The following is a 24,585-nucleotide window of genomic DNA, read 5'->3' on the forward strand; positions in this document are numbered from 1 at the left end:
ATGTAGCAGCTGGCAAAGGAGAGGAGAACTTTAAAGAATCCAAATATTTATTTACACCCCGTAAATAATTATGTTCCCCATGATTATGTTCCTGTAATTTTTCAAACCTGCCATCCCACCTGCGTTACCTGAACTGGTGACAGTATGATGTCCCACAAGAGAACCCTAGATTTTGAGACCCCAATTCAGACATAACACCCCGCCGTCAGAGGAGCACCCATGAGCTGTTACCTAGCAACAAGGAGGACCTGCAAGTCTGCCCGGGAGAAGCTGAAGGTCTAGTAAAGATGCTGTTATGAGGCCACATTAGCTGACTTCTTTTTACAAAGAAATGTACACTGCTCATTCACCTGGCTTCAAAGCCAGCGCTGGGGGGGGGGGGGGGGGTGCAGAACATCTGAGCTTCTGCCAAATGTCCTCCATGCATCTCAAAGCATGTCAAAAAGCAGGAGTGGATGTGACGAGTTGGTGAGAGTTTGCTGTCTGCTTTCCGGACTTGAAATATTTTCTTGCTTTGCCTCATTTTACCTTAAGTTCTTTTTTTTCGTCTTTTTTTTTTTGGAATATGGCCACGGGAAGGAAAACAAATCATGCTTGACACAATCTTTGGTGGAGCTGTCAGAGTCTGCCGCTCTCTATTTAATCCGTTCCACACGCTTTGGCCGCCACATAAGATGCAGTTAAAACGTATCCAAACTTTTATCCATTTTTTCTTCCTTTTATGTGGGCAAGAAAAGACATCCTGCGGCTTTTATTGGTGATGAAAAAACTTGACAGAATTGTCATGAAATGATATTCTCCAAGACTCCTTTGTACTTTTTTTTTCAGGTAGCATTCAGGATCTGTATGCAACGAGAAAAAGCAGAGCGCAAACAAGTAATAATTGAGACCCTGTTCTGTATACGTTCCCACATTCACCCAGCCCTGACAGAAAGGCCGTTTCATTTTCTTGCTTTTGTTATGAAGAAGCAGAACATGCAGAGTGACAAGGCTATGATGGGATTGGGTCCTATCTGCAAAGCTCCGATCAAGCAGTCTGACAAAGAGAAATACAGACGTCAGTCATGCGTCGATGTGAACGTGCTGAAACATGAAGATGAGGACGGACATCTCACTCCATTTTCTTGCTTGGGCTCTTCTCTTTGCATGCAGGAGGCTCCTGCAGAGGATCATTTGTTTTGAAAGTCACACATTATTGTCAGGACTTCACAGTTTTCTGGTATAAAAGAAACCTAAAGGTCCATATAGGAATTTTAGGGCAGATGCTAGGCATTGTAGGGAGGCGTGACCCTACCTTGCCGATTTGTTGTTGGATTCTTCTCCATAGCAACCATTTCATTTTTGGGTCACCTGGGGAGGACAAACGGGTTTATGACATTTGTAGAAGAATCAGCAAAAGTACATTTTTTGGATTTCCTTGGCAACGGAGGTTATTTGTTAACCACGCCTGCAATCCTAGATTGATTATATCATGTCATATCGTTTCATTCAGCTTGAGCCAAAGACTCCCATACCATATTTTCACAATGTTACAGCAGGAAAATGTGCGAGCAACTGGAGAACGCCACTTTTCTGTTCTCCTAACTGCTAACAGCGTTTAAAATCAAAAACATTTTTTTCCCCTAGTAGCTTCTCAATGACGCTGCGATAGATCAAAATCCCTAGGAGGAGTTTACATTTGTATAGGCTACTACTTTATTTTTATTTGGTTTGATTTTTTTGGTGGGGGACAAATTCAAGATGGCAGCCTCTTCACGAGGTCAAAGGTCAACGAGACTTAGCTGGTAATGAGTAGGAAGGATCACTCGAACCTTTTTTCCCGTGTTGTGCGGAAATCTGAAAAGCCACTAATTTCACAACTTGGCCACAAAGTGGCTACCAAGTCAATGGTCCTGTGGCCATCCCATAATAATTTTAAAACTACCTTTGGATAGCCCGACTCCTGTTTTGGCTCCATTAGAGGATATTTTAATCTCATTTTTATTTATTTTTTGAGCCCCATAAAACATGGTGTCCCATTTTATTTTTTTTATGGTCATTGCCCGTTGTGATGTCATCATTTTGTGCATGGATTTTTTATTTAATTTGGGGGGGTTGTTTACTATCTCAGAAATTCCTTTTCCTCGGGTGCTATGTGCCTAGTTGTGTGGGATTTTGTGTATGTGGTGCAGTAATAAAGAAGAATTGGGAAAACAACCTGGTTCTGCGGTCCAGGACGGCTGCAGGACAGAATTACAGGTTGTGGATTTGAGAAAAGACAATGGTTTGATATTCACAACAGTTGCTGTTGCTGTATTTGTCTTCATCCTTCCCACTGAGTCGTGCTCATCTGTCCGGCAGCCCAAATCGTACACCTTTTGAAGTGCATCCTTCCCAGCATGCACGAGGGTTCTGACGGGGTCTGCAGGTCCCACAGAAGGACGTAGTCTCAAGCGGAGCCTTAATCTGTTCCGCCAGTGCCTGAAGCGGTCAGGATTATGAGCTCATCCCACTGGACCTGGATTTGTGCAGCACCAAGGGGGTGAACCGAGGCAGGGCAGCGGGCGGAAAGTCAGACTGTGAGGCTGCAGAGCAAAAGGTTGAGATGCAGCATGGATGTTCGAAAAGGATGTTTAGTGGAGATTTATCTGAGACAAGGTGTTAAAAGCGTTAAAAGCAGCTCACATTTTTTTAAGCTTGTGCATTTAAATTAGGCTATGGTAAAAAAAAACTGTTTCAGCGGTTAGCTAGGGTTTGTAATCTTTGCAGTGGATTTTTCCGTCCCCCCATATCAGCTCGTTAGTGTTGTTCAGTAACGCTCATCGCCTTTTTTTCGGACCCTTGTACTCATCCCTCTGATCCATCAGGTCACTGAACTAGAATCTATTGCTGTGAGGTTCTGCAGAACTTTGGCCCGCTTTGCCGATAGAATTTCAGCTGATGCCCTCGCAGCTGCAGCGCTTCACTCGTTCTTATCTGAGCCGCTACAAACCACCGCAATCCTCGTTTTTATGATACTGGCAGCAACATGGCACAGAGCTTTGGCTCTGTACCCATCCCAAGTAAAAACGAAGCAGTTCATGTGTCATAACAGCAAAACAAGCTGCTTCTCAGAGATCTTATAGTTTTTTGTGTAGGTGTAGAGCTGCTATAAGAGGCTCAGTGTGCGATGCTGCCAACTAGCGGCTGGGGGTTTGAGTGGGAAACAAGAGTCAGACGCTGAAGGGCGCTCATAAGTAATTAAATACATATCGCCTTGACAGGATTTTAAATCAATACAAGTATCACCAAATTAAGTTTCATTTAAACTTTCTCTTTACCAAAAAAGAGAGCAAAACATTCTTTGAATTGGTATAAAAAAGAGCCCCCACAGGCTGAACAGTCAAAGAAAATGATGTTTTGTAATGGCAGCCCAAACTGCACCAATAAAAATGACCCGGGTTAAATTGTCTTTGCACCATGAAAGATCGCAACATGTCAGTGGTGATTTTAAAGTTGAGCAGAAAACTGTGGCGAGCCGTGGCAGCATCTAATGACATTTAATTCACGGTCCACCTGAACAGGTCTTTTTATATATTTGATCTTCAAAGATCATAGGAGCTGAGCCTTTGAAATGCTGACCGTCCCTCACCTCTCCATTCTGCTTCCACGTGATTAGACGACTCCCCACTCTGCTCCTGCTGAGAGGTGTCGGTAAACAAATCGATTTTCTGTTTAAAATGTTCTTTTCCCCTCTGAGAAAACATCATTGCGGTTTGACCTTGACTGCCGGCTCCTCGGGCACAGAAACATTGTGCTAATGTCCAGGAAATGAAAGCAGGAAGTGTAAACACCGAGAGGCTGGAGGACCTCATTCCAGTTATCCCATTTTATTGCATTCCCTTTGAGATTTTCTCTCCAGCTTACACCTGCACGACGGCCTTTTATCAGTTCATACTTTAGATGAAAGGAGCATCTGTTGAGGTCCTCACGAGGAGGCGCTTCGCCTGCAGCTCCTGATTTTTTGGCACCGGGCAGCAATATCTTCATCTGATATCTGGTGCTTTCCTCGCTCGCAGACCAGTCCAGCTCGTCGCTTCAGCACGGAGCTCAGATCAAAGACGTCTGAGCTTAATCCGGCAAAGAGATGAAATTCCCCCTGTGTTCGTCCACCACCTCCTTCATACTTTACCCTCTCGTGTGATTTTTCCTCAACGGCAATTCACAGCTCCCGTGTTCATTAATCAGGTGGTTGGAACGTAGACGACAGTCTTCTTTCCTATATTAGCTGCCTTTGCAGTGCTCCCTCTCTTACCCTGTTTTTTTAAGTTTACCTCATCAGACAGTTGGCTTTTGTTCAAAGAGAAGGAGGAGGTTAAAATGAAGGAATACACAAAACAGAAAGTGACAAACGTCATGTGAATCCACCTGTTCTCGTCTGTGGGGATTCTTTTTTTTCCCTGGCTTTCTGCAAAAGAAAAGAGCGCATTAGTCATTCAGGGAAGGGTCTCGCTGATGTGTCTCAAAAAGGGTTTATTGTAGTCAGTCACCTGTGCGGCATTTCTGCAATTTGATGTGCAGCTCGAGTGACAGCACAGCTTTTGGTGAGGAGAGAGGAATTAAATATTCCACATTTGATGCTTAGGAAAGCAGAATAAAAAAAGTGTCATCATTTTTTCTGCGTTTAGGAAAACTTTGTGATTGTAGGACCAAAGAAGAAAAAAAAGTGACGTTCTCCCTGAGAAACAGCTGCTAACCCTTTTTTGCTTGTACTTGTAATGTTTTGTTTGAGCTCAATCCAAAATGAATAATGCAGCTGAAGTCAGAACATGGAAGCAAAAATCACTAAACTCATGCCACAGTTATTTTTAACTCAAGATTTGTTTTAGCATTTTAGTTATAGGATGGCTTTGTTTCAGATCTCAAGAAGTAAATAAAAATACAGAAAAGCTGATGAATTTATTGCAGTTTAAATGCATGGTTCCAACAAAAAGCAGTGGAAAAACTATAGGTGTATCATAAAAACTTACTTTCTGTCTTCCAAGAACGGCTTCAATAGCAAAATAACCTCAGTTTGAGAAAACTGAAGTAGTTTTAACTTATTTATTTATTTTTTCTTACCACATCATTTGCTTAATTACAGAAAATCTGCCAACGAGGTAAAAAGTTTGACTTATTTTTAAGAGGCCTGTTTTTTTCTTTGCAGTGCACCTTTTGTTTTTGAGGGTTGGATGATGAGCATCAAGTTAGGCCCATCTATTCTTAACCCGCTATCTCCCTTTTGGGATCGTGGGGTTGCTGGAGCCTGTCCTGGCTACTCACGGGCGAAAGGGGAGTAAACCCTGGACGGTCTGTAGCAGGGCACACAACAACCACTCCCACACACACATTCACACCTAGAGACCCTTTAGAGGGACCAATTAACCTATGAAGCATGTTTTTGGGGAGTGGGAGGAAGCCGGAGTCCCTGGAGAGAACAAACTCACGCATGAGGAAACGTGCAAAAGTCCACATAGAACCAGGGTCAGAGGCAGGAGTGCCGACCGTTGTTCAGCCTTAAGTCGAGGCTTACGCACAATGACTTACCAGTACTCACCAATTTTCATAATGACAGCTTTTGTGCTGCATCACAGCAGCGTCCGGTCAGAAACCGCCAAAACCAGCTGGATGTGGGCTGCTGAGCGTTTTGTGTCACCCTAACTTAGCCTGAGCTGCTTGTTTGAAATTTCTGTCCCTCAGTGGACGTAATTCTGATCATGGTCAATTTCATCCTAATCATAATTTAATCAGGCTGTCTCTCTCATCTGTTTTCCCGGTGAAACCTTTAGAGCAGAAAGGTTTACAAGAACACACATGGCAGAAAGGTACCAACCTATAAATAAACAAGACTTGAGTCAGTCAAATGGGTCAAAGGAGCCTTGCAACAAATCTCTGCTTGAGATTCAAGCATCTTCATGAATAATAAAGCTTCATTGGTGGTTTGTCTCATACACAGATCCATCTGTATGTTCCCATTTTCAAAAATAGCCTGTGTTCATTTTTCTGTTCTGAATGCTGAGTGCTGTTGTCGGCGTGTCTTTCAGGATGCTGCCTGTGTGCATTGAAACCCTCTTTGTCTGTCTCTGCTGCTCGGTGGCCTTGTGTTAACTCCTCATACCCGTTGCCTGCTAGCTCTTCTCTAAAGCCTCCGGCTATTTGCTGTGTTTTTTCCTCTTTCTGTCAAACAGAGGAAGACATGAAACAGCAGAGGCAATGATTGTGCATTTAGCCTGTGGTGGTCACACCGGACAAGCACAAGAGAAGGAGGGAGGGGCTTCTTCTACTTTTTACTACGGCCACCAACAGTTGAAAGAGTCTTGGTGCAAAATGTCAAAGCAGTGTATATTTGGTAGTTTTACTCCAGACTGTATGTTTTCACATCTCTTTTCCGATACATGAATTCTTCATTTTCTAATCCGTTTGGTCCCTTTTGGGGTCACGGGGCTGCCGGAGCCTATCCAGGCCACTTGCGGGTAAAAGCAGGGGAGGCGTCCATCACAGGGCAGCAATCACTCACCATGCACACTCACATTCACAGCTAGGGGCAACTAAGAGTAACCACTGAACCTATGAAGCATGTTTTTGGATGGTGGGAGGAAGTTGGAGTCCCTGGGGAAAACCCAGGCATACACGGGGAGAACATGCAAAGTCCACACAGAAAGGTCCCCCATTGATGTTCCCCAGCTGTGGGGACCTGAAACCAGGGGCTTTCTTGCTATGAGGCAAGAGTGCTAACCACTGCGCCACCGTGCAGCCCAAATGAAGAAATTTGTGTCATATAATTCCAGCTGGGCACAAACCGCAATTATTACATACTCGCCCATGTTGATGTTTGCTGGCACTTCCGAGTTTCAAAAGGGACACAACCCAAACATCACTCCCAAATCTGAGTTCCTGATTGGTCAAAGTTCAGCTGTTTCGCAATTTAAAAGTCAACTGAAGTTAAACTAGTTGAAATTGCAGTGTGCGATCAGTGAATGGCCAACTAGTACATAGAGCCTGAAAACGGACTTAAAAATGTGCGTAGCAACGCGTGAGAATTCTGAATGCCGAAGCCCGCTATGTAACCGTGCCATTACATAGACTTTTCATTAAAAATGGTCACTTGAACGCGAGTTGCAGCGGCCGTTGTGATTGTAGCTTCACACTACTAGCAACTCCTGCTGTCACGTTTAATGCATTAACAACGCGTTAACGCAAATGTCTTAACGCAGTTAATTGCGTGTTAAAAAATAAACGTTTGCCCTCCTCGCACTGAGATAAAAAAACAACTAAAGCTAAATACGGCTCTTCACTTATAAGCGACTTCCAAACTGTTTCTTTTTGCCCCATCCTCATCAGTCCTCGCATCTTCGGCGAGCTTTCTGCGACTTAAAGAAGCTGTTTGGTTGGAGAACACACGGATCAACTTTGCTTTTTGCACCACGGTCTCATCCTTCTTAATTAGGACTACAGTACTGACGATTTAAGTCACTCCTGATTTTTTTTAACTTTGTTTTAATTACTTGTCAAAACTTCAGGGACCTTCTTATTTATTTTGATCTTTATTTGACCTTAGAAGACATGCTAGTGTGCCAAGGAACTCCCTGCACTTTTTGATTTCGTTTAAAATTATTACAAAGATAAATAATTTAATTTATGTTGAAGTTTTATTCTATTTACAAGGAAAACTTGTAGCAAATTCGTTTTTTTAACCTAAAAAATAAACTAAATTGCTGAGCCTGTTATTCTCTGCACTTGTAGGAGCTTTTTATTTTTTAAATAGAGTTAATTGTTGATGTTTGTGTTATTCTAAATTTGATGGCAGTACATTCACTTCTACTCCAAATACCACTTATCTTCCTTCCTAACTATGAATAATTGATATCTGCCCAAAAGACAAACAAATAAACATGTCCTTCCTCCTTTTTTCCGGACTCACTCGTTTTATTCAGATTTATTCAGAGCCTCCATTACTGTGTTGTCGCTCCCTTCTTGTTCATAAAGGAAAACGCGAGGCTTTCATTAGCAGCTCAGGTGCCACATTGAAAGAGCCTATAGGTGATGCAGAGTGCTTAAATCCATCATAATGAGCGTTCTTATGGCAAAGAGACAAAGGAAGAATACGTGACAGGAAGGAGGGGTGGCAATCAGGCTTAGTGAGCAAGAAAAAGGCAAAGTGATAAAGAGAGGCAGGAGCAGACATTGAGGGATGGGGTAAAGACGAGGGCCGAAAACGAGGCACGAGGAAGAGCAGTCTGAAGGTGACAGAGATGTACGGCTGCAAATGAGAGCAATAAAACACACGGGCAGCTTCCTTCAGGGAGTCACGGGTCCTTGTTTTCTTGACAGAGAAGCACAGGTCTGTCTGCAGTGATTACTTATCCGTCGCAACCTCTGCAGTTCACCCCCTTGATTTGTCTCCCTGATTTCTCAGTCAGCAGCGACGCAGCCTTAAATATTTATTCATGCTAATGCTGCGGCGCTATCTGCAGACAGACACAGAGTCTCCTCTGGTGAGAGGAAACTCAAAGGTATCTGAAAATATTGCCCGAGCGGGGAAAACACACATTTCTTTGTTCACGCATCTGCAAGCTGGTGCATGTTTTTGTTTTCTGCGCGGACAGAACATCAACCTTAAAAACCCTTGGAGACTGGTTGGCGCCGCAGAACCACGGTTCTTAGCAAGCTGCAGATTGAGCTGCCAGACAGTCAACGATACAAACTAATGAACACGAGAGAAGTGACCAAAATACAACCAAACCAAACCCTACAGTTAATATTAAAAAAAAGTTGTAGTCCAATTACCCAGCATGCTGTAATCTGCTGTAAATCCTTTGTGATCACCTGTCAGTGTGATTTCATCTGTTAGACTCCTTTCTGTCTCGAAAATCAGTTGATCGCAGATTTCCTCTTTTTCTCAGCATAGTTTCCCAGGGAGAATCATCTCTAAATTCCTCTAATGGGCTCAATTTTTGAGTCAAATTTCTCCTGACGGCTAATATCAGAGAAGCTGGAGCTCTCCCATCCTCCAAGCAGAGGCAACGAGGCAAAACTCCACCAGCTTCAAGACAAAAAACCAGAGGAGAGCGTCCAACCATTCCTCTGATTTCATTGAGTTTGGGATTTAAGTTGCCAAATCTTTTGTAGTATATTTTGCATACTTTTTTTTTTATATATATAGTTTGGCCAGGGGTGCGACAAACTCAGTTACATGCGATCAAAAAAAAACAGCAACCACTAGAGGGCACTGCTGGTGTGTATATCAATATTTGCTACTGACAGCCATGCAGAAGAAAAAGAGCTGCTCTGTCCCATTCTGGCTTCACCTACAAAACTCTTGTCCACTGAACGTGTAATGAAAGCTAAATCAGTAGATCTTTGACCAATCTAGGACTTGGATTTTGTAGTAACGCATTGGTATCATACTTTTTGATTTATGGAATTACCAAAAATTGATTATGAAAGACAAATGGATTTTTGCAGTTTGTGTCCGACCGAAATGATTTGACACCAAGTCTTTCAGGTATCGGAATAGAGCTGTGAAAGAAAACTGTAGGTACAAACACAAAAGCGCGTTCAAGAACCAGAGTTGAGCGCATCACGTCGTGCTCTGCGGAATTGGTCCAAAGCAACGCAGTGGATAAAGATCTCAATGGATTGAGTTATTTGAAGTGATATAAAGAGTCTAGTGGACTTGTTAGCATGTTCTATATGCTACGGTTATCTGAATAATTGTTGATATGTGTTGCCAATGTACTCAATTTCTCTTGTGTTTCCTGAGGCTAAAGGCTGTGTCACACTGCCACTACTGTAGGTCCATTCTGCGCAGTGTCCACGCATGACGCTTCAGTTTTACGTGACACGTGTGATATATGTAATTCATCAGTGTCCTTGCATTCCTCGATGTGTGCAGATGTGAGTCGAGGGTTTTGGCCGACGGGTCTTTATTTGAATTCAGTTTTGAGCTGTTAAAAATGTGTGGTTGGTTGACAACTACTCAGATTACACCTATTCTACGTCGTTAAACTACGCATACGTCTAACAGACTTTTCACGCATGATGTATAACAGTTCTATCGCATATACGGCGCACACATCACCTCAATATTAGGTAATCTGCACATGAATCGATAATGAATTGCATATAAACAGCGCATTGATCACGCACGGTTCAGGTATTACATTGCTTTATGTGTTCTTTGCGTGGTTCATTTATACTATTTGTTCAATGTGGTTCAATCATTCGTGAAACATCAGTAAAAATATCACATAAAGACCACAACTTTTCCCACTTTTTTACATATATTTATGTATGACTGATTTTTTTCTGCGCATTATGCGCAAAATGTACGTAGTGGCTGTTTGACACGACCTTGTATAAGCATCAGTGTATCATGAAACGCACATATATTCATCTATTCCTATATTATGATTTGCCTTTAAGGTGAAACGTCTGTTCTTTTGTTGAATACATTTCTTACAAAAGTTCAACTTGTATGTTTTTTTTTTCTTCTTTTACTATATATATATATTTATATATATATTTTTTGGGCTATACTTATAGCCCAAAAAATACGGTAAATTATTAAATGTTTTGGCAGAAAATATTTCTACTACTACAGCAGACATTGCAGTTAATGGGCAAAAACTAATGTATTTCTTAGTTGTCATTATAATTGGTTCTTAACATGTTCTGTGAGGTCTGCACGCTCGTTTGGTCACACAGTTGTAGGAGTACGATCAGACCGGAGTTTAATCCTGTTTCTCACTGGAAGATGAAGGAGGCAAGACTTTGCCAACAGCTTTTTTGTTTCCGGCCCGGTGCGATTCCACTCCTGGGGATTTGGGTGCTTCCTCTTATTTGGCGTTGGCAGGAAGGACAGACTCATAAATAATTGAAGCAAATGTGTGCCGCTCGAAGGGAAAAAGTGATGGTTGGAGCAGCGTTTGCAAGCAAAAACAACAATATGTGTGAAGGAGCCTTTAAAGTGATCCGTGTAGCTACAGGCGCTTCGCACAGTCCTCTTCTTTAAAGTGACTTCACAAAAAGCTTTCTCAAGTGTGCCCTGATGATTGCCAATAGCTGTTGGTATTAAACTCAAATTTTATGAAACGGCCACTAGTGGCTCACTGCCTACGAGCAAAAGGTTGTGAGATAGTCTGGACAATAAAACACGGGGATTCGGCCACATTGGAAACTAAATCTTCTAGTTTTCGCTTGAAATGATCCGTTTCTGTTGCCGTCACTCAATGATAATGATTCATGTTGTCCTCAGACTAAATCATGTTTTGTAATTATGTGTTCTTCTTAAAGTCGCTTTTTTACTTAAATTTGCATTTTGTTTTTCCAAATTTCCATTTGTAGTTTGCACCTGCATGATGCCAACATGTCTGCCATGCTGTGGACATTTATTTAATCAGCATTTAGGTTTGTTTGAATGAGAGTGGGAGATTTCAGATGTCCTCTCATGCGTGTTTTCGTCTCAAGGCACGGATGTCTCCGACATTTGACAGATGCGCTTGAGGCCGGAACGGAACGCTTCGTGTCTGCATCCAGGAAGCTGCTCAGCTCTGTTTGTCACCTTTTTCACGCCTTTTTGCTTTGATTCCGACCGGTTGGCTGAAGGGCAGTCAGCCTGCCAACAGAAAGCATAAACTCTGCAGCATGAAAAGGAAAGAACATGTAAAATGCTGCATGACTGAGTGGTTCTGCTGCAAATCTGGTAGAAAAGTTGAGTTTATCTAAAGGAAAAGTTGAAGGTTTGAGCGCTAGACTTAGTTGTAGGTAAAAATGTCTGTTGGATCCTTTTTTGCACATTTTTTTTCTTTCAGTTGTTGAAAACGTAATTCTTTATAGTGGTGTGCAGCCAGGTTTCCAGTTTTACACTCTGCCTTTTGAAATTTCAGCCTCAATCACGACCTGAATGGGTGCTTCAGGTTGTTGGGGTTTTCCGGGACCGTGGACTAGAGGGCTGTTTGTTCAAGGAGTGGTTGCATCCTAATAGGAGTGCAGGTGTGATTGCAGGTCGGTTGAGGCACATACCTCAAGAGACATTCAAAAAATGGAACGTACCGTTGTTGTGTGTCGTGACGCATTTATAAGGTTAATGGAAGTTACACTTCAATGAGAGACATCTTGAAAGTGTGATTGAAAGATTTAAGAGTGAAGCATGAATAGTCCGTAGTCTTTGGCGGTTGGGCTCTGGGCCGCAGACATGCATGTGATGACCTCGGACCAGGTGAAGACCAGAGCCCAGACGTCGATGGTGGTCAAGGCCAGATCAATCTGAATCAAAGAGCCAGCAGGAGAACGGGGAAAGGCCATTCTGGTTGCTTCTTTAGTTTACTCCTGATGGGTTTTGAGAACAAGAACAACATTTTACCGTACTTAAATTCTTAGTCAGTGTTATTTGGGGGGTCTTTAAACAGATTTTAGGTCAATTTTCAGTTTTCAATTTTCAGACTCTCGATAAAAAAAAAAGAAAATAATTTAAGAATCTGGGATGAAAAAAGAGTCTAATCCAACAAATTTCATGGACAATCTTTAAGTAAAAGCCTCAAATCAGGGGAAAAAAGACAGTTACCAGTAGTGCAATGTGACTAACTCTTTAAAATCCATCCATTAATTGAGATTTTGTCCTTTTTTTTTTCTTCTTCTTACAGACATAAACATGGCAGGTGAGCCAAAGCCATACAGGCCTAAGGCGGGCTCCAAACGGCCGCTCTCAGCAGTTTACAGGTAAGATCTGCTCCCCTTTCAACATGCAACGTTTGGGCTCCTGTTATGAATATTATCCACCTCCTGCTGATGTAACTCTCAGTAATCTTCGGATCTCAGGATCTTTTTTTCTCTTTGCCTCAGTGTTATGTTACTTTTTTTTTTTTTTTCGCTGAACCTCAGCCTTGGTTGAACTCGAACAAACCTCTCCTTGTGTTGGGTTGTCACATAGAAGAAGGAGGTGAGACAGTAGAGTAAAAAACAGACTCAATAATCATTCCTGAAAGAAAGTTATCCTGCTTTGTTTGTTTTCCTGTTTGTTTTGGTCCCAAACTTTGTTGCCGTCCTTGCGTTTCGCCGTCCAACATGGACGCTTTTTTCCGCCGTTTCTATTTGATCCGTTTATTTTCTGCCTCTTTGTTCTCTTCAGGGTTAACTGGTTGGGTTTTGCATAAAGCCTCATTTGTATTTTCCAGCCGCAGCTGTAAAGCATCCAGGATGTGGCATGGTAATTATGGATCAGGAACAGAGGAGGCGAAAACCAACGGCTCACTTATTTTAGATTGAAATAGTAATGCATTAATCCTTGTTAAGATGCCTGACAAGTGAGAAAAGCAGCTCCTTTGTTGTGCCTCCTGGCTTGATTTTATTTAGCTCTCTGCATTCTGCATCCGTCACCATCCTCAGCTTCTAACATTGATTTTCCTCCCCAGGGTGGAAGAAAATATCTTGTTTTTCTCTCGTTTCTACCTGCGTTTACCCCTAATAATGTTGTATTTTTAAAGATAAGCGAGAGCATCACTGTTTAGAGTTTGACGTGTTCATCAGATTTGAACTAAACGTTGCTCCTCTGTCTTTCACAGCGGTTATGAGTTTGATTACGATTACTACAGGGATGATTTTTACAGCAGGTGCGTATCTTTTATCTCATTTTGTTCTTATTTTCCTAAAATATTCCAAGTAAACTGAGTCCCGTTTACTTGTGAAACTTTGCACATAAAAAGGTGGGTGTTTGTTGTGTTCCACACAATAGAATCTGCTGTTTGGTTCAGTGTTTGATCAGAAAAAAGGGTTGTTCACTGAGGCAAAAGGAAGCAGGTAAATAAAGGATGTAAAAGCCAGGATTTGTATTCAGAAATATTTTTATTGAAAGCTAGAAAAACTATAGCTGTCTTAACCCTAGAACACTATAAAAAGTTACCCCATCACTTTTGCTGGGTAGTTTTTACCAGATATAACACACCCGACAAAAAGTACTTGTCATAAAAAATAATAAAATGATATTAGAAACTTGGTCTTTGGTCCACCCATTCCTGGGACATGAGAGACTCTCCTGGTGAAGGCGCAGACTCCTCGACACGCGTCATGTTGAAATTCATGTAAATAGTTTTGCTTCTGGTAATTGTCAGCCGGCGATCGGGTTCTAGTTATCATAAGAAGGAACATTTCAGAATGAAATCCTTCTCCACGCTGAAGCACTAAAATCTTTAAGTGAATTTTTTAATTATATGAAAAAAAGTGTTTTTTTCTGTTCAAGGTGAAGCTAAATTAAGTGGAATCCTGTATGTAAATTGTATAACGTAAATTAGCAGCAGACAGTGTAGAAAACGGCATTTTCAGTTGTTTCATTGCATGTTTATACTTGGATCTCTCTAAAAAAAAAGACTTGGGTTGTGTCAGAATTCTTTTACTTCTTAGTCCACTATAGGGCTTTTTATAAGATGTCCAAATCTATAATTCCACAATCCACTCCCATAGAAATGACCCAGAAGTCTTTGTGAAAAACCAGTTTGTACCGATGCTCACTAGATTGGCAAATATAGACCAATGTAACACTCATTGGTTTTAATTACAACCAATGAGTGTTACATTGTAATGTGCAATAATGATTACTGAAATGTTTAAATGTTTAAATTACAATCAATAAGCTATTGATTTTATTTACTTGATCTGCAATGTGTAGCAATAATTTCTGGTTTAATCTTATCATGTGTTCTAATGATAATCAATTATTATTACATATCGGTATCGTTACTGTTTACTGAAATCATGAATGAATGTTTTCTGAAGATCATCAATCATTTCTAGGCACTGGATTTTGTTACTTGAAGAGAATCTATCTGATCAGAACCGGATTTAAAACTCTGTAAAACTATCAAATGAATGAACTCAGTAGGGGTGGGATAATATAAGCTTGCTTCTTCCCACTCCTTTTCAAGCAATAAATCAAACTCTACTTATACTTCAGTTAATGATCACTGTATTTAATTAAGCAAATGTGATTTAAGTGACATTTTTGTTTTGTTTTCTGTCTTTTTAATCTATGCATTTCATCATTTCTGTAATGAGTTTGATAAATATGTGTAATTTTTTTTATTGCTTTGACTACAATGCTTGAAAAAAATCAATAAATCAAATCAAATCAAATAAATGCATTGCATTTGAACAATTTTTCATGTAGAAAAATGTATTTAAATTGATTTTTTATAAACCATCTAAGTTTTTATCATTAGTGGGTTCATAAAAAGTTTTGCAAACTTTGGGAAATCTGTGACATCATATTTGCCTTTAAAAGATAAGCATGATGTCCAAAATGCTTTTCAAACTGCTTTTTTGAAAGGGTATTTAGACACAGACTAAATTTTCTGCACTATTATGGCGCACCGCCAATGAGCGGTCTTTTTCAATTTGTGGCCGAAGCTGAATTATAATTTTAAACGCTTGGCAAAATACCAAATAGTTTTCAAATATGGATGTTGAGTTTTACATAGTGTCTTACATATTGCATTCAAATTTGTAAGAACACATTTTAGACATGTTCGTGCTGGTTGGCGGCGCCTTCCATCCGTGAAACCAGGGTTCGACTCCGGGCTGCTCCCTGTTCCCTTCTCCACTTCTGTGCCGGTCCCAAGCCCGGTTGCTTTGAGAGGGTTGCGTCAGGAAGGGCATCCGGCGTAAAACATAGCCAAGTTTACCGTGCGACTCATTCGCTGTGGCGACCCCTGATGGGAAAAGCCGAAAGGGAAAACAAACAAACATTTTAGACATGTTTTTCAAATGTTTACATCATATTAAAACATCAATTTGAACAGTAAATAGGCTAATAAAATAAAAACAACAGAAAACATTGATCCAAGTAAAGAACACATCCCAGGACAAATAAATGTCAATAACAGTACGGGATTTTCAAAATAAAAGGAAGGAAACCGTTACGTCAGAAAACTCGTATAACTGTTTTAAACAGACAAATCATTAACAACTGTGCTTATCCTCTTCAAATCGACATCAGTAAACAACCAGAATCAACCCATAAAAAAGACACTCCGGATCATTTTGGAAAAAAATTGCGGCTTTTAGGTGCAGAAAACATGCTACTGATGCTTCGGAGGAGCAATGAAAATTAAACTTCTCGGGCTGAAAATTGCTGGATTTTGCAGGCAAGCCCAGATCCAAATGTGTCCTTAAATCCTGTCATATGTAAATATATGAAAAAACACATGTAAAAGTTTATTTTAGGCCAAATTATAGACTTTTAAGTTTGTAAACAAAGAGAAAACATATGGAGAACCCTGTCACCAATCTGTAACTTTTTTTAAAAAATGGTGAATGTAGCAATCCTTACAGCTGGAGATTCCCACTCCGATCATCTTTTGATCAATTTTCAAAGTTGCCTTTTATTTTTTTGCCGCAATCCTAAAACCTGTTCTTTTTTACAGAGCGGCAAGAGTTCATCAGAAATTCACCTCTGAGTTGTGAGCAAGCCCGTCCCCCTTTCCCCTCACTGTTGCCGAGAGCTTGTAGCAGGGAGCTTATGGCTTTCCCAGCGTGTTTTCTATCTCACAAATTCAATCAGCATTTTATCCCTGATTGACAACAATATGAATAAAGAAACAATGAAAAAACACAATGTTACGCCTCATTTTCTTAGCATCATTAGAAAAAGGCCACAAGAACATGTTAAGAAACACCCACTGTCATCTGAGTGGGTCTTTAAAGACACATTTAAATGGAAATGCTAGCTTCTGTTAATTGGCATTCAAAGGAGAGAGTGACGGGAATCCCATTAAAACCCCTTTATAGAGACGCTTTTACCAGACATTTTTCCATCTTACATCATTTTTCTCTGAAATGACATTTTATTCCAAAATAAACAAACAGATGATCCCTGTGGTTTGTTGATGATAAGCAAACTGATAAATTGATGTAGGAGGCAAAGCTTTTTCCCAAAAATTCTCCTAAATTTAAATTATGGCAAAAAAAAATCCATTTGCGTTTACAATTTTCCATCTGAGCTTGTTAGCAAGACATGCATAAGCCTTTAATTAGAGCCACTAAAGGACAATTTAATCCTCTCCACACACTTCTGCTCGTTTGACTGGATCTGTGAAAGGCTAAATGAAAGCCTCACTTCTCTGCACACGCCACTTTAGAGCATACAAATCTAAATATTCAAGGCCAGCATTTTCAACAACAACAGAATAATTACACGCCTCTCCCCGCCGCCTGGCATCCGTCTGAGGTGGGGGTTTGGCAAATGGTCAATCAAATCGTTCTGAGCGACTCGTCCTGATTAAAAGTCTCTCTTGTCAGGAACAGTCCAGCAGCCTCATCGGAGAGGCTTAATGAAGTAGTCATCCTGTCAAAATGGCCGCACTCATCAAGCATGCAATTTCCACATGTCCACGGAGGAACGCTTGTTTTTCTTTCTCATTCATTTGCCAGCAATCAGAGCGCTTTACTGTGGAGACATTTTCTATTTAGTAAATGTCAAACCTATGGAGGGCTGTGACAGTCTTCATTTAACATTCAGCACTCTCCTCTTGGTTCATTTTTAGGGAATATTAGATTTCTCCTCAGTTTGAAATTACCCGATTTGAGCAAAAATTCCAGATTTTGTCTTAATCTGATTTTTATAGGAAAAAATTTGATATTTCTTCGAATCTGTTTAGAAACGATTTCTTAAATAATGAGTTAAAGCCTTTAGGACGGAGTGCACGAATCCTCTTTATGCTTTGCAACAAGAGTTTTTGAAAGTAGTAAAATGTGCTGTCTATGCAACAAGTAATTAAGAAATCTTGTCCAACTTTTTGCATTCAAAAAGGCAACTGTTAGATAAAATTACTTCACATGCAATGCTATTCTGCCCAGTAACAAGTATGTTTTGAGTTTTTATGAGTTTAATTGTGGTTCACTCTGATTATAGTGACAGAAAATCGAGTGTAAAAAGTAAAAATGACAGATTTTTGAACAAAATATGAACAATATTATAATCTAGCTGACTCATCTTAAAAAAATCCACATAAAATCTAAAGCTAGCACTTATTGTTGGAACATAAATCTACATTTATGTTTCCAAAATGATGTCTTTGGATGTCTCAGTCCTAAATACAGTTTTTCTATTGTCAAGAGGATTTTGATTTATTCTAATGATAATTTCCAATTTTCTAGATGATTGTTTTTAATGAGACCAACATTCTTGATAGTGCTGATTTTGAAAAAAAGCATAGAATAGGTGTAGTGCTAAGAAAAGTTACATCAACTTGGTAAAATTTCTTGAATGTGTAAAATAAAGCTTTACAAAGGGCAAAGAGTTTGCAGAATTTAGCTGTTCAACATCAGTAAATAAATTGTTGGAATCAGATGATGTGTAGGAATTTCGTATTCCGATAAAGAAAAGAAGTCACATCTAAAATATTCCTACAATAATACATCTTTTGGTCCTGGAATCTTGCAGCTCATTTTCACATTAAAAGAAAAAACTGTCGGAGTGAGACCCCTCACTATCATCACTATATCCATTTAGGTTATTGTAAAAAACACAAATTTTAACATGGAATAAAAACATCTTTGAGAATAATTAAAGATAACTTTTACACGCAACTGAGTCATTACAGAGATTTATTTTCTTAAAACAAGTTTAATAACCTCACACATGCAGTCGTTTGTCTAAATATTAAGATCGTTAAGATTTACAACCAAAAAAACCTCGATTTGAAAAATTTGCAGTTTATATCAAAGGTTCACTGCAAAAATTGAGTCTTAAAAAGACCCTCTATTTAAGAAAATCGACTTATTTTATTTATTGCAAGAAGAATAATGTTACTATAAAGTTTTTCCAACATGAAAATAATACTAGAAAACATCACTAGAACTTTTTTCTTAAAAGAGGAATTCTTGGTAAAACAATTTTTCCTACCGATTGGCGTTTTTTTCTGCTTCTTTCAATTCTTTTAATTTTATTTTATGAATTTTTGACTCATTTTTACAGGTTTAATATTTGAAGTTTTTCTCCTCTTAAGGCTTTTTGACTACCACGGCAGAGTGGCTCCCCCACCCAGAGCTGTGATCCCCCTGAAACGCTCCAGGGTGCTCGCTCCTTCCTCTCGCCGTGGGAAGACCTCCTTTCCAGTGAAAACCTCCTCCTCCTCCTCTTCTTCATCCTCCAGACCTCCTACATCGTCTTCCTCGTCGGGCGTCAAGCGTAAGCGTTTCTGCTGGCCTTTGTGTCCGCCAGAGTTTGCTGATTACTGTCCTTCAGAGATCGCAGCCCAATTATGCTAATGCAGTTTTGTCCCTTCTAAAGACTAATGCATCGGCCCAAACTGTCCCCGGCAGGAGGAAAAAAACAGCAGCATAACTCATCTGTGCATTAGAAAAAGCCATTTCATTCCCAAGAAACCACACAGCAGAAATTGCAAACACAATTATAAACTCCAGCTCGCTTACCGGCAGCCAAAAAGCAAACAAATCCGCTCTGGTTACCCAGCATCCATCTGGATGTCATTCAGGCCTCTCATTAACTGCAGATGCATTCAAATATTTAAAATGTAATTAATGTGAGATGGGAGGGGGGGGGGGGGGCGTTCCTGCAGAGCGGCGGCTGGTCAGTGGGCTTTTTCTCCGGCGTCGGTCCGGATCTGTTTTGGGTGAAAGGCTCTGCAGCGTTTGTTTCTCTGTCAGGGTCCAGGCCGGCGTTATCAGCAGGAGCAGCTTGCTGGGCTCTGTCAGCTGCTGGTATCACCTTAAAAGGGAAAAAAAAAGAAGAGAGGGGAAGTGCTTTTGATAGGAGTCGGTGAATTCTGTGTCACAGCAGAGCCGCTCTATGCCAGGGAGACTAATTTGCTTTTTGCCAAGACCATGAAAAATGCCGGTTTGTATTGACTTTGGCTGAGACGGATTGAACAACAAAATGAGGTTAGGTTGTCCAAACAGCAGGGTGGGTTGGAGGGGCAGCGGGAACCACTCAGGTTGCACAGGACTAGGCCAGCCCAGTAGCACAGACCAAAAAGGCTGCATTTGCATGACACACTGCCAGACGTTTTCAATTTTTCACCTTTGATTTTCCCCTTTTCTAGCTTATTTTCACAAATCTGGGGTCAGTTTTCTCTGTTTATTCACTGTGCAGAAACAAAATCAGTGATGAAAATGAAAAAACTTTACATGGGTTGGGATTATGCAAAGGGACATTAAGGTAATTTATGAGAAATTAAAAAGTCCTTCATTTAAAAAAAAAACTTGTCTTATTAAGAAAGTCTTTTAAAAGCAAACTAATGTTAATTCAAGAAAACGTGTCTTACTGACAAGAATAAAATAAAAAAATTTCATGTCTATTGTTCTTACCCCACTGGCAGCATTTTTACCTCTTTAGGGAAAATGTTTCCAATTTTAACTACATTTTTAGCAGGATTAGGCGTATTTGGGTGAAATCCATGAACACATTTGTCAGATCTTATCTTTTGATTGGGTTTTTCTTTGAGCTTCTCCTAACGTGCTAAAGTCAAGTGTCGTTGGTTGTCACCCCTGACTTTCTTCCTCTAGATTTGGCCCGTTTTCTGAGACGGGAATCTTTGAGCAGAATCTTTCAGGCTTGGAACCATCTGGAGATTTAACCCCCCATCCCAAGTAGGGAAACACTGAGCCAGGATTCACACTTTTGGCAATGCTATACTGAGAAATCAATCCTTTATAATTCTAGTAGGTCAAAGCTTTCTTAGCCTGTTCCCTAAACCAGTGGTATCCAACCCGCGGGTCGCAGACCGGTACCAGGCTGAAAAAAAACACGACCTGATGTTTTTCTGTTTAATTTAAATCTGAAGGAAGTTTTATTTTGGAAAACCCCTGGATCTTTCACCCACATCCAACTCATTTTTGGCGCACGGGAAGTCGCTACTTTCTGAAAGCAGCTGCTCCTAACCCCCCCAAAGTGAACAAAGAACAAATTTCTTTTGGCAGAAAAGATCCAGAGTGGAAACAGGAAAAGAGCCATTGACTCCAAAATAAAAGAAATCTGCATTAAACAGACAAAAATCAGGAGTTTTTACCCCACATATGGATTTGTTTGTGACAGCTGGTCCAACAGACCATAATAATAATGCAGAATATTCAGCACCCAGCTGTTTAATGTGACTATTATGCTCCCTATAAAGTTCTTCAAACTCTGTATTCACGTTTATTACTGTATTACGATGTTTTGTTGTTTTTATATTTCACACCCTAAAAGTCAGACGAGGTTTAAACTGTTTATTGAACAAATAAAGTTAGCCCTCGTCATTTCACACAGCAGTAAAAAGCAAGACGAAGAGCCTGCACACCAACCGCTGGGAGGCTCTTTTTCCACGCCGGCTTTATTTTAGCAGACTTTTCTCTCCCCACGCTGTCTTGTCTCGGTCAATGTGCACTCCTAAAGGAGCCTTACTAGTCTTTTTAAAGGCCCACTGTGATGAAAATGCTGTTTCTAAAATGTTCTTGTAGCGTTCTTCTGATGATGGAGGACAAATATAAAGAAAATAAAGCTTAAAATTGCCTTTTTAAGTATTTCTTTATACAAATTGTTGTGAATCAGGAGTGTGCTGTTTAAAAAAGATCATAGAAAATACACAGGATGTGGGGAGAGGAAAAGGGGACGGGGTTGCCCACAACTCACAAGCGAATTTCTAATGAACTCCTGCCGCTCTGCAGGAACTGAAGAAGAGACACCGGTTTTTGGATTTTGACTAAAAACTGCATAGTTAAAAAACCATTGGGAACACTGAAAGATGATTGGAGCGTCTGGTAATTTACCAGAAATGACCACAAAATATTGCAAGTCCAATTAAAAGATGAGATTTGTGTTCAGATTGTTTAAAATCCTGGAAAATTTGGTTGTTTTTTTGAAGTACATTATTTAAAAAAAAACGTATTTTCTCCCAAAAAACAATTAATGAAAATATTTGCTAGAGAAAAATGTCGATATCGGTCCAAAAATGTGTTGAAGAATTATTATGAACATTTGTACCCCTTAAAACCCTAAAATCCTCAGTGCAGTGAACCTCTGATCCTCCTTTTGCTTCCAAGATTAAAAGAAAAAGCCCACAGTTCGTCACCAGGCTCTAAAATTAGATCTATTACTCATTCTTTAAATCTTTTCTAATCCTTATTCAACGACAAGAGCACTGCAGCCACTTCTTTCTTTGAACCCGGGGTATCATGAGATAGATAAGCTTGTGTCTATTTTTTTCTCTTTTGATTACGTGGTTGATAGCACAAAAGGAAAAAGGCCTGGAGGTCCAGATAAATTAAAAACTGCCTCCTTGCTCTGTCTTATCGTCATGAGCTGCCCGGAGCGAGCTCCTATAATGCAGGACTCAGAGAAGACGGCAGTTGTGGCGAAGGGGGTTCATGGATGCTGGTTTAGGAGGCGGGTGATGCTTAGAAGGAGATGGAGACGCTCCAACACAAAGATAGGATTTCCCTAAGAGTTGATAGCAGCTTTAGAAAATACGAGAACAGCTTTTGAGGTTTCCGAACACGTTTTTCCATCAGTGGAGCTTTATTTGCTGCGTCTCTCTCCCTTTTTTTTTGCCACGGATGCATTAATCATCCTGTTGTGCTATAAAAGAAGCAGCACATTGGAAAACATGGCACAGTGGGCGCTGGATCCTGTTGTTTTTCAGAATGAATTCTGGTGAAAGATTAGGATGTCCTCCAGGGGAATCCACTTCAAGCTAATATATCAGATTCCTTTCTTTCTTTTTTTTCTCCTCTTACTTTAATCATGCACCGACAACTTCTCTAATGTAGAAGGTCATGTTTTATTCATGGCTTTAGATCACGTGTGTTGTGGCGCAGATGCAAATAAACCTAAACCACAACATCGATGCAGTTTTGAGCGTTCCTCCTGCTCAGTCGCCTTCACGTCAGCACAGACTCAACCTGATAGGTGTCAAAGAGGATTTCATGTTTTCCTCTCAACGTCTGCCGCGCGCATCCTCCCCCCTCCTCTACAGACGGCACTTCTCCTCTCCGCCGAGTGTAAAGAAATTAGATTATCTCATTACTTTATGGTGTAAAGTCTCCAATCTCGGTGGAAGCTGCAGAGGAGCACGCCCACATTTCTGCAGCCCGGATAACTACGTTTAATTTCAGCTGCTGTGAGCTCATGACAGATCAAGGTTAGGACCGTAACTTTGACGGGATGCAGCCACGCTTCATTAGGCCGACGGGTATTGTTGGAGCGGCTGAAGGTAATTATTCATGAGCCAGTAAACAGAAGCTGTGGAAGCTTCTCTGCTGCTGATCAGACAAGTGGGAGGAACTGAAACAATCCTTCCTGCATCTGTCAGCGGAGGTTATTTTTCCAATATGAATATTGACCATTAACATTTTTAATGCCCTTTACGAGCAGACGAAATAAATCCTTTTTCGGGATTAAAAGATAAATATTTGGTGGACAGTAACGTTCCATTTTTCTATGGACCTACAATCATCAAGGGCCCAAAAACGCTACAGTTCCATTCGGCTTTAGTTTTATATTTGAAATGCTCAAAATACTACTGGACCGCACAGTGAAATGAGGCTTATGTGAACATTTTTTACATCTGTCCAAAAAATATTTATAAAACAAAGTCCATATGTACACCTGAGCAAAGGCGTTTTTTTATTCTTTTTCATGTTTTTTCAGCCCCAAACTCCTCAGGTGAATGTTCTAAACTTTTTAACCCTTGTGCTATCTTAGATGACCCCCCCCCCCCCCTTCCATTGACGTGTTCTCCCTACTATGACAAAGGTGGATAAAGGTGGAAAGATTTCATGTAATCCATGGACACCAGTGAAGATCACAAATCATTGAAGAAAAAAGGTTCAGCGCACTGTCTAGTGGGTCTAGATGACCCAACTCCCAACGTAAAAGTGCCTAGGATAGAACAAGGGTTAAATAAAGTCTTAGTCATTCCAAAATGTTTCAGTTTTATGGATATTCCTAGTTTAAAGTTTTTTGCTTTGAGAGGTCAATGATTTTTTGGTATTAGGATGTCCTGAAGGAGCTAAACCAATGTGTTACTATCACATTGGTTGAGATAGTTCAAGTTTTTATTTTTATGTTTTTTATATAAAATTATCACTTAAAAACCTAAATTTATTGTTTTAGAAAGTCTAAGTATTGGTAAAAAATCAAATGTTGGAAAGTCATAGAGTCCCATTCTAATCAGTTCAAAAGTTTCCAGAGTCTTTAACCCGTGTGCTATCCAAGACATGTTAACGCTGGGTGTGGGGTCATTTTGACCCCACAAGATAGCAAAAGTGTTAAATCAGAGGTCACCCGCCTTCTCTCAGCCAAGATCACCGTCAGAACAGAAGAAGAAATCCACTGAACCTCTGTAGGCTCTAAAATTCTAGACTAGTTATCAAAAAATGCTTCATTATTTTATGAAAAATCCCTTTTCATTATTTGATGAACACACTTGAACACTCAAAAACACTTTGTTCTAAAGTAAAATCACAGAAATGTTGTTGAGAGGAATTTCCACAAGTGGAAGCATAAAAACAGAGTCCTGGCATGCTGGAAGCATAAATGTGATTAGTTTCAAAACATTTACAAAGGAACTAATGAACACAAAGAAACCATGGCACTGA

At 40.2% G+C, this 24,585-nt stretch overlaps 1 protein-coding gene and 1 long non-coding RNA gene across 7 annotated transcripts in view; one reads left to right on the top strand and one right to left on the bottom strand.

Annotated features, from left to right (window-relative positions):
* Window positions 1-24,585, top strand: part of ralylb (RALY RNA binding protein like b) — a 152,054-nt gene that overhangs the window by 117,184 nt on the left and 10,285 nt on the right. For all 6 annotated transcript variants that reach the window (XM_023950100.2, XM_023950099.2, XM_078938318.1 and 3 more), the window contains 3 exons: window positions 12,642-12,717; window positions 13,560-13,607; window positions 18,996-19,177. In XM_023950100.2, the coding sequence (XP_023805868.1) occupies window positions 12,642-12,717; window positions 13,560-13,607; window positions 18,996-19,177 (306 nt within the window). The remainder of the gene's footprint in view (window positions 1-12,641; window positions 12,718-13,559; window positions 13,608-18,995; window positions 19,178-24,585) is intronic.
* LOC144988193 (uncharacterized) lies at window positions 606-19,652 on the bottom strand. Its single transcript, XR_013652025.1, has 4 exons — window positions 19,423-19,652; window positions 1,295-1,350; window positions 1,116-1,159; window positions 606-1,036 (listed from the first exon to the last, which is right to left on the bottom strand). It is a non-coding gene; the product is annotated as an uncharacterized LOC144988193 (long non-coding RNA).

The sequence above is a fragment of the Oryzias latipes genome, chromosome 20 (assembly GCF_053564925.1).
Source record: "Oryzias latipes strain Hd-rR chromosome 20, Olatipes_Hd-rR_3.1".
Taxonomy (NCBI): Eukaryota; Metazoa; Chordata; class Actinopteri; order Beloniformes; family Adrianichthyidae; genus Oryzias; species Oryzias latipes.